We start from the raw sequence: 15,400 nt of genomic DNA on the forward strand, positions 1-15,400 counted from the left end.
ATGGCCTTAGGAAACCAGCATCGGACTTTTCCAGGGTTATTGTTTCAGATCGATAAAAATTACCGAATAATCCTATCTTTCTGGGAGATGGTGTGAGCAGATGCACCAGAATGAGAGGGTGGATATTTGTCTGTGCTCACTGGGTCCCAGCAGCCAGGAGATGGTTCCCTGGCAATCAGCAGATAAACTGTCAGGAAAGAAATACAAGGACGGCTGGTAATCACCTCTGCTTCCTTCCTCCCCTGGATCAGGGCTCCCCAGAGTGTGAGATGAGTTGAGGTGATCAACAGAGTCACGGCGTGGGAGGGTGCAGATGGGCACAGGTCCTGGGGGAGCCGTTCTCATGAGCGTCCATGGGGTTGGTGTTTGAGGTGCATGGACATGGGGTGAAGCCACCCGAGTCTCACAAATGAGAAAGCGATTCCCCTTTCAATTGTTTGAATTATTCTAATTTCATCATGCGGAAAAATCTCATTTTGGTGTCACTGTGTCTTGAACACCTTACACTCAGTAACCTCCCCATTTAACAAAGAAATGGCAAATGTCAGGCTCAGAGCCATAGACTGGCAACAATTTGGATCATGGGATCCTGTGTTGTTATTTATACGAGGATTATCTAAATGCATGTATTCACTAATTCACTGGTATTTGATTATTTACTTTAATAAAGTATTAGTTATTGATAAAAATCATTGTTTAGCAATGCCTAAATATCTGGCTGATGTCATGAAAGTACTCAATGTCTGAGTTTAGGAGACATTGTCTGGAGCATTGTGTGTGGAGGGAGATGTTCCTGGCAGTCATGGGAATGCATATGCTCAAGAAATTCTCGTTTTTTGAAGATTTTCATTTTTTTAGAGCAGTTTTAGATTCACAGCAAAATTGAGAGGAAGGTACAGAGAGTTCCCATGTACCCAAAGTCCGTGGTTTACATTAGGGTTCACTCTTGGTGTTGTACGCTCTGTGGGTTTGGACAAATGTATAAAGACACGTGTCCACTGTTGCGGTATTGTACAGAGTATTTTCACTGCCCTTAAATTTCTCTGTGCGGTATTCATTGGCCAAAGTAAATCACACAGCCAGCATAGATTCAAGGAGGTCAATAGACACTTCCTCTTGAAGGGAGGGTTGCAGGGCCACATGCAAAAGTGTAGATACAAAAGGAGAATTGGAGCTGTTTTTAATTGTTCTACACAGCTTCTGTTATATCCCATATATCTGACTCTTTCTACCTATTTATCTGTCTGTTTATCTATGCACCCATCCATCCCCCCATCCATCCATCCTTCTATCCACCTTCTGTCCATCCATCCATCCATCCACCCACCCACCCACCCTTCTAGCCATCCATCCATCCACCTATCCATCCATCCATCCATCCATCCATCCATCCATCCATCCATCCATCCACCTATCCATCTATCCGTCCATCCATCCATCCATCCATGGAAACTAAAACTCCCAGAAGGTAAGAACTTGCTCAAGAACACATGATGGCTGAGTAGATCAACCCTCAATGCCTCCATGACCAACCTTCATGCCCTTAACCACCATACTAGACCCACTTTCTTCACCACGTTTGTCTCTTCTTGCTCACGTTAAGTCTCTCATGAACTGGAAAAACCAGAACTGGGGTCAGCAGGAAGGTAAGATCAAGGCACTTTTTTCTCCATGAGAGGGAGTAGGAGCGACCTACTTAAATAATGGAGAAAGGAGACAGTTGGAAAGCAGGCCCACTCCAGCTTTTTTATAGAAAACAAACTCAGCATTTACTAAAAAATAAGAGATTCATATTTTAGGCTTTTGGGGGGGAACCCAAAAAAAGTAGAAAAAGGGAATCCCTACACACAGAGAGAGTGAAGAATGAGGAGAAAGCTTGTTGGCAGTGCTTCCTGTGACAGGGGTATATCCTGCCCTGCCCCTGCAGATCCTTCAGAGAGCCCATCCCCGCCCCCGTCTCTGTCCCCAAACGAATCAGTCTCTAAATCTCCACACTTCGCGGTTTAAGAGCCTTTTTGGAGAGGGATGGGTACACTAGAACAAAACATCTGATGTGGCAATTTAGTTTGGTTTTTACAAAATATTGTAAGTCGCTTAAATAATCCATGGCCTTTTTAAGGACATGGAACCAGTACTCCTTCTGGGATGTTCTACTCTGGTGGGCCCTTTTGAGGGTGATTTCACCTGGTTCTGGAATGAGAGGGTTAAAATGGAAGTGCAGACACATCCCTCAAAGAGAGAGGGGCCAGCACCCTTGCTCCTGGGGGCCTCAGAACAAAGCCTCTGGTGGAGAACAAGGGGGGATGCTGTTTCTTTGAAAAGCCATCTTGACAACCCAAGCCCTCTTGGCTGCGGCAACACCCGAGGCAGCTTTGATCTGCTAGCCAGCGTCCCTGCTGAGGAGAAGGATTAGGGGAGCTTCCAGAGGAGAGAGGTGCAGGTCGCCCATATGCTGGATGGGCCGCACCTGCTGCCTTCAGAGGACGGCCAGCAGGAGAGTGTGGAGCAGCTGGAGGAGAGAGAACTTTCTGCTCTCTCCCTGTATGAACGGGGGCCCATTTGCATTTCTGGGCTGGTTTTCAAAAACAAGGGCACGGCCGTGGGCTTTGGGGGGCTTTGCAAAGTCAGCCACCAGGCACTTTAACCTCTTTGTCCTGTGCATGTAGCGAGTCCTTAGTGAGCCGTCCACAGTGTAAGAGGAAGCCATGGGGGATCTTTAGAGAGGAGAACCTTCGGGCGGCAAGGAGCCTGCTGGTTGTACGGCTGTCCACGTCTGTGATGGACAGAGGAGGGCAGAAAGGCAGGGGTGATGCTCTTGCGCATCATGACACTGAGCTCCAGCCCCCAGGGTGGGACGGCTTACCAGGCTGCGGATTCCAGTCAGAGCTTTCCAACTCAGATGCACCTGCCAGTTACAAGCAGGTAACTGAACTGCTGAGTGACTTCTCCCCTCGTTCCCAGGTGGGCATAACGCCCAAATGTTGCCAGGTCCTCCCATGTGTAAAGAGAAGCTGGAGACCCAGATGCTTCCCTTCTTTGTTCAAGATGGTTCCCATTCTCAGCGATCTTCTAAAATACCGTGGGCCAGAGAGCCCATCCCCAGGCTGGGTTGTGTGCCATAAGCCAGCAGTTTGTAGTATTTCCCAGTGCACCATGTTTCCCCTTGGCTTCATGAATTTGTTGTTATGCGAAAGATTTAAAAAATTTTTTGCATAGGGGAGTTTATCACTTTTTTAAAATTGCATTTGGATTTTGAGTCATAATTAGAAAGCTTTCCCTACACCCAGTTCATGAAGGCGTTCATCCATTGTCTTCTTTTAGTACTGGAAAAATTTTATTTCCTTATGTCTAGATCACTGATTCACTTGACATTTATTCTTGTATATGGTGTGAGGTATGGATCTAATTGTATCTTTTTTTTTTAATTGTATCTTTTGTTTCAAGTGTCTAGCCATTTGTCCTGGAACCATATATGAAAAAGTCTCTCTTTGCCTCATGACTTGGCTGCTGTCTTTATCACGTGCTAAATTTCCAGGCATACGTGAGTTTATTTACGGACTCATCCATTCCATTGGTTTGTTTTTCTATTCATGTACCCATGTCATTAAATATGCTTTAAACTTGCAAATTATTAATAAACATCCCAACTCCACACTCGTGGGTATCTTGCCAGCTTTCTGCTCAGTGACATTATGAAATCGTCACTGTTCGACCATTCCTAACGTGCAAAAATCTACATTTCGTTGGCTTCAACCTAATACAAGTATATAATTTGCAGAGCATATAGTCCTCTACTAGCTGATCCCAGGAGTACCATGGAAATTCTAGCCAAGTGGGCTTCGGAACGTTCTCCTCATTTCTAAACTGCTTACAGACCTACTGTCCAAGGAGTCCAGCGGTAACCCCATCTTTGTCTTTTTCTTTTCTTTCTTTGCCCCCTGCAGTGATAGAGGGCCGAGGGGTCACAGACAACGTGCCACGGTTCTCCTCGCTGCCGCCCTTCCTGCCTGTGAGCTACCACATCCTCGGAGCAGAGACCTCCTTCTTCCTGAAGGAGACCAACCAGGACGTCATGCGCAACTCCAGCCTGCACACCAGGGTGGAGTCCTTCTTCACATACAAGGCCAAGAGGCCCCCGGTACTCAACGCTAGCTACGGGCCCTTCTCCGTGCAGAAGGTCGTGCCTCTGGAACTGATGGTCACTTCGAACTTTCTAGGTCCAACCAGTAAATTCGGTCTCAACTGGAAACTGAAGGCGCACATCCTGCGGGACAAGGTGTACCTGAGCCGGCCCAAGGTGCAGGTGCTCTTCCACGTGCTGGGCCGGGACTGGGCGGCGCAGAGCCCCGGCGAGAGGCTGCCCTGCCTGCGCGTGTTCGCCTTCCGCGAGACCCGGGAGGTGCGGGCCGGCTGCCGGCTGCAGGGGGCCCTGGGGCTGTGCGTGGCCGAGCTGGACCTGCTGGCCGCCTGGTTCGGGCCCCCCAGCGTGGTGGCCGGGAGGAAGAAGGCGCCCGGGCCGCCCGAGGGGAGCCCCGTGGAGCTCTACTACTCCGTGCAGCCGGGGGACGCGCGCGGGGACTGTGCGGCCGGTGATGTCCGGAAGGGCAACGCCATTCGGCCGGAGAAGGACGGGAAGGACGGGCTGGACGAGGCTGTGCCCCACCTGCAGAGGATCGGTGCTATCAGCCTCTATCGGGTCCAGGACACTGCCCAGCTCAGCGAGCTGCGTTTGGACAGCAACGTGGTCATCTGGCTGCCCTCCCGGCCAGTCAAACAAGGAGACGTGGTCACTGCCTATGTCACCATGGCCAGCAATTCCACCGTGGACCTCTTCATCCTGAGGTAGGTGCCCAGGGTGGCCCCGGGCAGTCTTGTGTGTGCTTCCTGTGAGGTGGGGCTGGACGCCTGGGGTTTCGCTACCTTCAGGGACCCTCTGGCTTCACAGTGAAGCCAAATTCTGCACTCGGCAGCGCCTCTTACATCATGGATTAGGGGACGGGGGAAGGGGGCCAGAAACCGAATCCAAAAGAAGCAAGGGTAAAGGAATCACTGTCTTTTGACCTTGAGTTGTCATCGAACTTGGAGAAGGATGTGATTTTTCTTTAGTTTTGAATTCTTTTGTAGATATACAGATACTTGTTGCATGAATGAGAGTATATTTTTGCAGAGCCCAAGAAGAGACATGGGGTTTATGGTATTTATGATATTTTTACTTTGGGCGTATGTGTGAAAAAAGGCAAGGATGCATGCACCCTTTAAAAAAATTTTTTGGTGAGGTTCAGTGTTGCCAAGTCGGGGCTGTGGGAACCTCAGTTCCTGAGCACAGCGTAGCTGTGATTAAAGGAGTCTGCCCAACAGAGAATTATTGCGCAGAGGTATTCCATCTCCTAAAAAAAGAAAGAACAGAAAATAAATTGAAACAACGGAATAACCCACCTGCCGTCACCGCTGCTGGCTCAGCAGATTTTGCGAGTTCTAATAGGGCTACCGTGTCACTGCATGATGCTTCTGAGGTCGGTCTGGGAGCATCTGCTCTCCGAAGATTATCAATACCGGAGAAAAGCCACTTACAGCAAATCCTCTTAAAATGTGGACCAGGATTTCATAATAATGAGAAAATATTTGAGATTTGTTTAAAAGATAAAGATGATAAAAATTGTGGGTTTTTTTTTTCTATTCCAGTGAAAAAGGACTTAGGTCATAATTATGGCTCTTCCTTGGTTCTTTTTTAAAATAAAAAAATTAATCGCATGTTGAATGAGTTGCTTGGGAAAATATCTGCAAAATAGAATGATAGCATTTTATAGCGTATTTCTTTTTGTTTTAAGTTTTCTCGTATAATATCAAGAATGGTCGTTTTTAAAAGCTTTGTTTGTGTTTGTTTTCACAAAATGCACTCCAAGTGTTTCTCAAGGCATTTCTTCATCCTTCAGATTTGAATAATGCTCTTCTAGAATGTCTATCTGTTCATCGTCCTTGTCATGTTTTCTTTCAACTTTTAAGTGGGCTCATTTGACCAGATCCTCCCTTGCTGGTGTGTTCTGGATAGGATTGAGAACTTCTACATTGTGATCAGTGATGGTATGAAATCTCCATCGTTCACAAGAGACAAAGTTTGCCCTGCGGGGGTTCCCATTATGTCCATACTCTCAGCCTCAGCGCCCAGCCTGGCACCTGCTGAGTGTGGGAGGAGGGATGCCCCTCCCCGTCAGGGCGCCGGTGGCTTGGTGGAAATGTCCACCTTTTAACTGGGGCCAGGAAAGCAAATGTTTAGATAGGAGGATCCGGGTTTTGCTTCCTCCTGCCTTGGCTGGGAAAGACACTGTTCCGCAAGGTTTGAGTTTTGTTTTCCCTGGGTCCCTCGGCATACTCTGTTTCAGATCATTTCATTGTAAAATAAGTATATACAACCCTGGCTTTGGAAAGTAGATGCAGAAGACAGGGATGGTTCCACTAACATGCTTCACGATTCCAGAGTCATAATTATCTTCGCACTTGGACTGATCCTTAACTTCGCTTTCAGAAGCGCAGGCTCTGTGGTCCACCCGGGGCGGGTTTGAGTAAGTCACCAGGTCTCTGGGTCCCAGGAGGTACAGGGCCTTCAGCTGCTGGTGGGCCCCCCAGACCTGCTTCGTTGGACAGGAGGGGATGTTTTCTGTATTTGTTATCATTACAGGCAGGAACGGTGGTGAGGATCAGCTCCTGCAAACAATTGGCTCAGCTCTGAGCCTGTCTCCTGCACTTCCTGGCTGTGGGACTGTGGGCAGCTCACCTGACCTCTGGGTACCTCTGTCCCCTCATCTCTACATCAGATGTCTTCACAGCATCTCCTGCTGTGGGGGTGAGAGGCCCCCGAGGGCCAATATTTATTTCTAAGGTGCTTATGACAGCGCCTGGCCCATAAAAAGTATGTCTATGAATGTTGAATGTCACTAACGGGGGTTGTGTTTAAACATCCATCAAAACTTCCCTGAGCGCTGAATTCTGTTTTAGCAGTAAAAGGACTCCATGCCTTGCATAAAATCATAGCCACCAGGTCTGTTCTCGATGCTGTGTTGATCCCCACCTCACCGTGATTTTGTTTAAAGAGCAAAACTTTTTTTTTTTGTTTTGTTTTTTAATGACAAGCGCTTTGGAGCACAGAGGGCGGTGATGCCCTGGTTCTGGGGTGGGTGTTGCTTACGGCCGTGAGGTGCAGCCGCCGTTTCTGCCTTCCCGATCATTCCAACACAGACCTGAGCCCTGGGGGAGAGGCGGAGGAGACACGGGGTCCCGGATGTGAGGCCGAAGGATGCTGCTACCATGACTGATGAGCAGGGCGTGGGGGAAGCAGGTTTTCCCTTTCCAGAGAACGTAGTTAATTGTAACTTAGTTAAAAATAATGAGTTCATTTTTCAGTGAATTGTTTCAAGGATGGAATATCCAGTAAGAGAATGCAAGAGGATGTATGCAGATGCAGGATGGACGGTGACTCCATGTGAGTGTGCGTGCTCATGGGACCCACATGCCTCCATGGCCTCCAGCCATGGCTGTGGGTTGGATTGCAAGGAAATCCATCTTGCCCGTCTCGGGGACCTTTCTACTGAGAAATTCGGGGGGGTTGGCAGGAGAACTTGAAAGACCTCTGCTGACTATGAAATCCAGAGGCGTTCGGCTTCATCACCTTGTACAATGGCTTTGATGACAAGGCTATATTTGGAGACAGCCAGGACGTTTTAGGGATTTTTATAGGGCCAGGTGCCTATTTGGGAACCTGGCTGAGGCCTCCTTTATAAGATCGTTCTCACGAATGATGCTGTCTTCCATGGGCCCAAAGCATCAGCCTGCTTTTGGCTCGCGACTTCGTGAATTTAATCCAAAGGCGTCAAGGTGTGGAAAGTTGAAGCTTTGTTTCCTGTAGTCATAGTGATTTGGGAAACCTATTTGAGAAAATAAGAAATCATGATCGCCAACATAAATGAAAAACGCATAACCAGATGTGTTCCGCAGACGCCTCGAAGTGTGTCCAGTCATGGGAGTGGGCCCCTTGGCCCTTGGCTTAGAGCAAAGCACAGAGCAAAGGCCCAGCAGATATTTATGGAATTCATGCAAAACCAAATACTTGCCATCAAACCTAGATCACAAACCTTCCTTTTCATGGAGGTTTTCCTTCATGACTGACTGAGGCTTCTTGAAATCAATCTCCAGATTCCTTACAGCAAGCAGGGGCATGCCTCGCTATTCTGACGGCTTCCGGAATACACCGACAATCAGAGCCATCAGCCCTGAAAATGCCCTTTGCCACCCGCCATGCCTGGATGCCACGAAGGCCTCGGGATGCCGAGGATGGCACTTGCCCCGGACCCCTGCTTCCTTGAAGCTCTGTGTTAGACGGAGTTTGCACAACTTCTTCCTGTTTGGGATCGATGTTCACTTTACCTCAGGGGGTCTTGACCTTGCAGGCCACTAGCGGGGAGAGCGGGGGAGGCCGCTGCACCTCAGCCTCGTCACTAAGTAACTGGAATTGATGCCTACAAGGCCAAGGAGGTGGCTCAGCGTCCTCCGCACCCGAGAGCAGGCCTGCTTCGTTGTGTCCAAAGTTCAGGAAAAAAAAAAACCAAAAAACAGAAGTTAAACCGATGAATCACTGAAGTTTATTGTGAACACACCCAAAGGACAGTTTGCACGCCGGGAGCCCTGGAAGCAAAGCCCGGAATGAGGCTCGGAGTTGGAGGGGACAGGGCGGGGGCGCGGTTTGCATGTCTGTTAGAAAGCAGGCAGCTCCCAGAGCCCGGAGGCAGGGACCAACTATTCTTCCCTGGCATTGTTCACAATATGAGAATTTTCTTAAATGAAAGGAAAGGGGTTAGTGGTGACCTCCTGTCAATTTGGGGGAAACATTTAAGGCTTGCTTATGATTTTCCGAGGCATAAGCAAGCAATGACCCGGGTCAAGGTGGCCTCGCTTGTCTTGCCAAGCAAGCTGAATTAAGCTCTGCTTGTGTGACGAAACTGGGTTTGTCAGCTCAAGGAGTTTTTAAGGCTGGGCTCTGTTGTTGGTGGGTGTCTTTAACATCCCCCCTACTTTGGGTCAGTCCCTCAGTGAACTGAGAGCCTGAGCAGCTGGTACGGCATTCCTGTCACTACCCCTGATGATGCAGCCTGGCTGAGGACTCTCAGGGCCCCCTGCACCAACAGGTGCATCACCATCTCGCACACGGGTGGTCAGATCATTGAGTTCCCCAAGGTATCTGATCCTGATGGACGTCATGTGATGTGTGAGTGACCGTCAAGGGGCATTTAAAACGCTTGAGAGGAGACAGAGGTCAATCTGATGACCTTAGGACAACAGTAGCCAAGGAATGAACCCCCCTCCCGCCAGAGCAGATTCCGAGAAGCCAAGATCTAACCAACTAAGCAACTCTATTGGGTTATAATCAGATTCAGGTTTACCTGTCGAAGTTAAACCACAACACGAGGTGTTAGCAATCGCCTCTCCTCATGGTCACTTAGGGCCGGGATGAACATGCGAATGTTTCATTTCAGGAGGTGGTACTGTAACCAGGTCTAAACCAGGTCTCTGGCTGATGGGAGCAATCAGTCATTTAATAAGAGACATCTCTTTGGAAATAAAAGAAAAGCAAAGGTTGATAATCCGAGTGGATTATAAACAGCCAGTTGAGGAAATTTCTAGATTTGAGTTGAAAGCGTCTTCAGAGGGTGGAATGAGGTTGGCAGCTTCAGTCCCAGGGGTCTCCCTGGTTGGTGATGTCATGGGCGTTTCCATCCGGTAGCAGCCACGAAGGTTGTCCGGGCGTGTTCTGCATGGTGATTTCTCTGACGTTTACACGTAGATCACAAAGCCTCGGAGACAGTTAACGATGAGAGTCTGCTCATGGGTATGCTCTAGTTTTCCATCTGAAATATAATTTTTATAGTTATTATTTTTTTACAAACAAATGAGTTTTACCGTATCTTTGATAAAAATGAAATAAGTCTAGTCTTCTTAAACTTGGATGATTGACATCAGTGTAGTAAGGTTACGGATTCTGTGTCTGTTCTCAGATATGATAGTCAGTAATGGCTCTGGTCATATCCAAGGGGTGTCACTGGATCCCTGAGGTCAACCTCAGTTCTTTAAAAGTGTCTGATAATAAGGACTCTCAGATAGACCTTTAAAGTGTCTTTATGCCAAGAAGCCAAGCTATGGACTTGTCTAATTGAGTCCCATTGCAAAGGGAACAGATTCTCATTGAGCTTATTCTAATACATATATTGTCATGAAGAATGAGAATATTTAATCAGAGTTTCTGAATTCTGGAGAGATCCGGTAGGGAGAAAAAGGGAAATGTTTCAGTCTGGGTTTACAGTCGTATGCTTTAGCAAATTGATGCAAGTTATAAATGTCTTAAAAGAGAGGAGGAAAGGGGTCCTTCCAATCTGGAAAACAAAATATTAAAGAACCAGCAGTGTTTTTAAACAAAGTCATCAAGATTCTAATCCCTCGGTCCATTCATTCAGTCTCCCGTAATTAATTCTTGCTTCGCTTCCTCCGGGTTAGCGGCTTTATGAATCCGTCTGTTCCTCATTAGCATTTGAGAAGTTCTTGCCCACTTCAGTGTTGTGATCTTAAGGCTCTCAGACACCTGTGTTCTGGAGGTCTGGTCAGGTCTCCCGTGGGTCGCTCTGAAGATGTGGGACTTTGTTCTGTGGTTGAGTACATGCGCTCAGAGAGGAATCATCAAGAGCAGAACGGGAGCTGTGTGTGTGACGGGAGACTTATCAACCATGACAGTTGAAGGTCTAGGGGGTTCCCCATGTGTCTGGACTCCTGTGGACCTCGGGTGGTCCCCCCACGTCCAGCCCACGACCAGCCACCAAGCTGTCCCCCGAGGCAGCCGCCCTCTGCACCAGCCAGCCCCACACAGAAGCACCCACAGGAATCTCCACATCTCCCTCTCTGTTCCTTCTCCCTGGCCGTGTGAGCTTTCTCAGGAACCCCTGACAACCGAGCAGCAATTTGCAGGGCTGCTCTGCCCTTTCCTGGGTAGGTTTCGTGTGCTGGTCCCGATAATGGAGCCCTTGGGGCATAAATCCGAAGAGACGATTTTTTTTTTTTTTTAAGTAAAACACTTCAAAGTAAGGAGGTGGTCTTCCCAGAACAATAAAAAGGGAGCAGAGGAGAGACACTCTATGCTGTGGAACTACGTGCGTTGTAGGGGCAGGATTGCAGAATAAGGGAGCGGGGCGGGGGGTGCCCTCAGCTGGGGCGCAGACGGCGCTCAGACGCGGGGCTCCTGGCTCATGCGTTCTGTCCCAGGTGGACTGGCGGATGCGTGCTCATTCTTGCTAACAACTGGTGCCCCCCCCCACCCTAATCCACACAACGTCCTGCGCCCTTACAGCCTCTCTACGTTCCCAGCATCGTCCAATAAATAAATAAAAAGATAAAGGGTGGAAGCAGGGAAGAGGCTTTTAAACCGATGACCTAAAGGGACTTTGCGTGCAGGGGTATTGGGAGAGGTGTTATTTTTCCAAGCAGGATGCGATGTGTCGGTGGACTCATTCCTAGAAGCTAAATGGGAAGCAGTGCCTGGAGGGCTCATAGACTGGTTGTCCCCTCCCCTAAAAGGATTCTGCGATGCGGACCTTTTATAGGTAAACCCGGTTCCCAGCCAGCCCAGGGCGGAGGGCATGGTGCTGGGCTCCCACCGGTGGGCGGCTGGTGGGATCCATGGAGCCTGTCTCTCCTGAAAGACTGAAGCCAATCGGGGAGCTCCACACTTTAGTCCACTTACACCTGATTATACCCCAAACATACACAAATACACAAACACACATAGCAGCGTTATCCATAATGGCCAAAACGTGGAAACAACCCCATGTCTATCAACCGGCAAATGAGTAAGCAAAATGTGATCTGTCCGTGTAATAGGATGTCATGTGGCCACAGAAGGGACTGAGTTGGCGATCCGGGCCACGGCGTGGATGGAGCTTGAAACCATGATGCTGAGGGAAGAAGCCAGGGACTCACGACCCCGGCCGCCGGGTTCGCTGGTTTTGGCAAGAAGCTAACAACTCGGGCTTTCAGTGCAGTCTCTGAATTTAAACACGTGGACAACGGAATCACGTCTCAGCACCTCTGCGCAGACCTGGGGACCCGATGGTGACCCTGGGCTGAGCTGTGTCTCCTGGTCTAAGTCGTGGCTCAAAGCATCAGCATATTCATTTCCTACGGCTTCTGTAACAAACTACCCCAAACGGGGTGGCTTAAAACGTCAGAAACGTGATCTCTCAAGGTTCTGGAGGCAGAAGCCTGAAGTTAGGGTGCTGGCTGGGCTGAGCTTCCTCCAGGGCCTCCTGGGGGCAGGGAATCGGGGGATCCTTCCCTGCCTCTTCCTCCTTCAGCTGGTGCCTCAGCTCCTGGCTGCATCGCTCCCGCCCTGCCTCTGTCCTTACACGCTGTCCCTCCATGTCCCTCTGTGTCCACGTCTCACATCCCCTCGCCTTTCCTTGCAAGGATCCCATCCGGAGATCAGGGACTTGTTACACCTGCAAAGACCCTGTTTCCCAGTGAGGCCACATTCTGGGGTCCTGCATGGACATGAAGTGGGGGAGGCCCACTCTCCGACCCACTCCGGAGAGGACAGGACCACCCCCGTGCGTTTCGGGACCTTGCCCCATGTCATCCTGGGAACTCTGAATTGCTGCGTGCCCCTTGGCACCTCTGACTGGTGGGAGAGCAGAGCCCCCGATGGGATTCGGAGAGCGCGCCCTTCTGTGCCCAGTGCACCTGCGCCTGCCCTCAAACCCTCCCGCTGATTACTGACCACCGCCCGCACGCGTGCTGTTCTAACTGAATGTCGGGGAGCTCTTTTTTTCCTTACTTGATCCCCTTTGTGTCCAAGGGTACGCAAAAGCCTGAAAGGCAATTTCCAGACCCCTGGCTCACCCCTGAAAGATTTGGCTCTTCATTTCCAACTAGGCATCCATCCCCCGGGTCAGGTAGAGCCCTCAGGAATGACCCGAATGTCCCAGACTTCGTCATTAGAAACCCCAAACACAGTCGGGTTTGCACTGACTGCAAATTTGGAGCTAATTCAGACAATTCTGGAAACTCGTTTTCCCACACTCTGTCTAAAATTCATTTCCCTGTTGAATGTCTCCGAAGGAGAGGTTTGTTTTCATTTTGTTCAGCTTGTCATTTTAAATGTATTCTTCTGGAACAGAGAAAAGGAACAATTTTCTTTCTGCTTGGGAAGAAGTGAAGAAATAATGTTTCCTGCCCAAGGCCCCCTACCCAGCTCCCCGCAACACATCTGTGTTGCCAGGCAGCCTGGCTTCGGTGAGACATTGACTGTTGTGGGAAAAACATTTGCAAATAAAATTGACTCCAGCTCTCTGAAAAGAGAAAGGAAGCAGAGCCTTCCTGACCGAGACCTGGTTCCTTTATGCCACATTCTTTAACCGATTTAAGGGTCATCTTAGTTTTCAAAATAAAATTAAATTAAAATTGAAAAAATAAAAGGCATCTTCATTTTCCTCGAGCTTTCCGGATCACAGTTCTGTCTGCTGCCAACAGTTTACCATGGCATACGGGGACTTGTGTACCTGGGCGTTCTTAGGCAAGGGGGTGAGTAAATATTGCAGTAAGAGTGTTGGATACTCCAGTGTCCCAGAATCCTGGGGTATTTTTTTTAAGATTTTTATTTTTAAGTAATCTCTACACCCAACGTGGGGCTTGAACTCACGGCCCCGAGATCAGGAGTCACACGCTCCCCCGACTGAGCCAGCCGGAAGCCTCCATACTGGGGTGTTTTTTTTTTTAAGATTTTTAAATTTTTTTTAGAGAGGGAGAGAGAGAGCAAGCCGGGGGAGGGGCAGAAAGAGAGGGAGAAGCACATTCTGCACAGAGCAGGGAGCCCGATGCGGGACTCGATGCCAGGACCCTGAGATCATGACCTGAGCCAAAGGCAGATGCTCAATGGACTGAGCCACCCAGACGCCTTTGGGGTATTTTTAAGTGTTGATTTGCTGCTATTTTGCTCGGTGTCGTGGCATTACTGCAGGGTTCCTTAATATGGGAAATCTGAACCATTTATGTCTTGCAACCCCAAGAGTTATTGGGTGAATTAAAGTCTCAGATAGGGAGACAAGGCTTACCTGTTTCTAAAGCGTTCCGACTGCATTACCCCTTCCTTGTTCGGAACCTTCCTTGGAACCTTGTTGCTGTTTCAGCTTCCATTCCCTGCCTTCCTAGACATGTTGAGCATATTTTCTTGTATTTACAAGTCCTCTTTGTGGTCAGCTGGGCTCCAGTCTACTTTCAGAAGGGTGATGCCCTTTTTTATTTAGAAAGGAGGGGATCCTGCAAATGGGGACATGAAGGCAAAGAGGAGGATGTGGTGTAGGAGGGGATGGAAGGGGGAGAGAGGAGGGCTGTGAATGTCAGGCCCAATTACCAGCCATTTCCGCAGGTGAGCCCAGTGACCTCGCTTCCCCCAGGGCTGGGGTCGCATTGTCTCTTGCCGTCTTTCCTCATATTCCCAAGGCTTGACCTTGCTACCTTAGCCTATTTTGTGTCACCCAGGGCTTTCTTCCTCTGTCCCTTTACCTCGGAAGCATCGGCTAGAAGGACCAGCATGCTCAGACCTGGAGAGTGGCTGTCACTTGGGTGGGGCCGCTTGTGAAGACAATGAATAGAAGAAGATGAAGACCGTATCTCACATTCCCCTAAAATACCAGCATCCTCTGGTGTTTTGTTCTGGTACTGTGATCACTTTGGACATACTTTCCTGAAGAAAGCATCTCTTCTTCTGAATTTCTCAGGGGGACCTTTAAGAAATGGAATTCACTACCACATAAAGGAATGCACATGCCTTTTTAGAGGCTCTTATCCACTGCTTCCTGGGTCAGACCCATTACTCCTGAGAAGCCATACCCTGGCTCCTCCTGGGACTGCTGTTTGGATGGCAATATTGGGCTTCTAGAACATCATGTTTGCATAGTGTTTGGCAAGTCCTCATTCACAACATGCCATGCGGTTCTCTCAACAACCCATTCTGAGATTCAGTCTCTCTCACTCCATCATCCAAACCCCTGTCTTCATGCTGTTCCAACTCCTGCTGTCTCCCTCCACGGTGACTCCAGTGGTTCCCAGTTCATACAACATTTATAGAGTTTGAAAGTACACGTCTCCTACAATGAAATACCACCTCACACCCATTAGGATAGCTGCTGTTGAAAAAGCAGAAAATAACAAACATCAATGAGGACATGGACCAGTTGGAACCCTTGTGTCCTAAGGATGGGAATGCAAAATGGTGCCGCTGTTGTGAAAAACAATATGGCGGTACCTCAGAAACTCAAAATAGAATTCCCATATGATCCAGCAATTGCACTTTTGTGTATATGCTCCAAAG

At 48.9% G+C, this 15,400-nt stretch overlaps 1 protein-coding gene across 1 annotated transcript in view; it reads left to right on the top strand.

The window, feature by feature from the left end:
• Positions 1 to 15,400, top strand: part of TMEM132C (transmembrane protein 132C) — a 205,448-nt gene that overhangs the window by 2,282 nt on the left and 187,766 nt on the right. The window contains exon 2 of the mRNA XM_021698576.1: positions 3,945 to 4,842. Coding sequence (XP_021554251.1) covers positions 3,945 to 4,842 — 898 coding nt within the window. The remainder of the gene's footprint in view (positions 1 to 3,944; positions 4,843 to 15,400) is intronic.

Source organism: Neomonachus schauinslandi, chromosome 14 (assembly GCF_002201575.2).
Source record: "Neomonachus schauinslandi chromosome 14, ASM220157v2, whole genome shotgun sequence".
In the NCBI taxonomy this organism is placed as follows: Eukaryota; Metazoa; Chordata; class Mammalia; order Carnivora; family Phocidae; genus Neomonachus; species Neomonachus schauinslandi.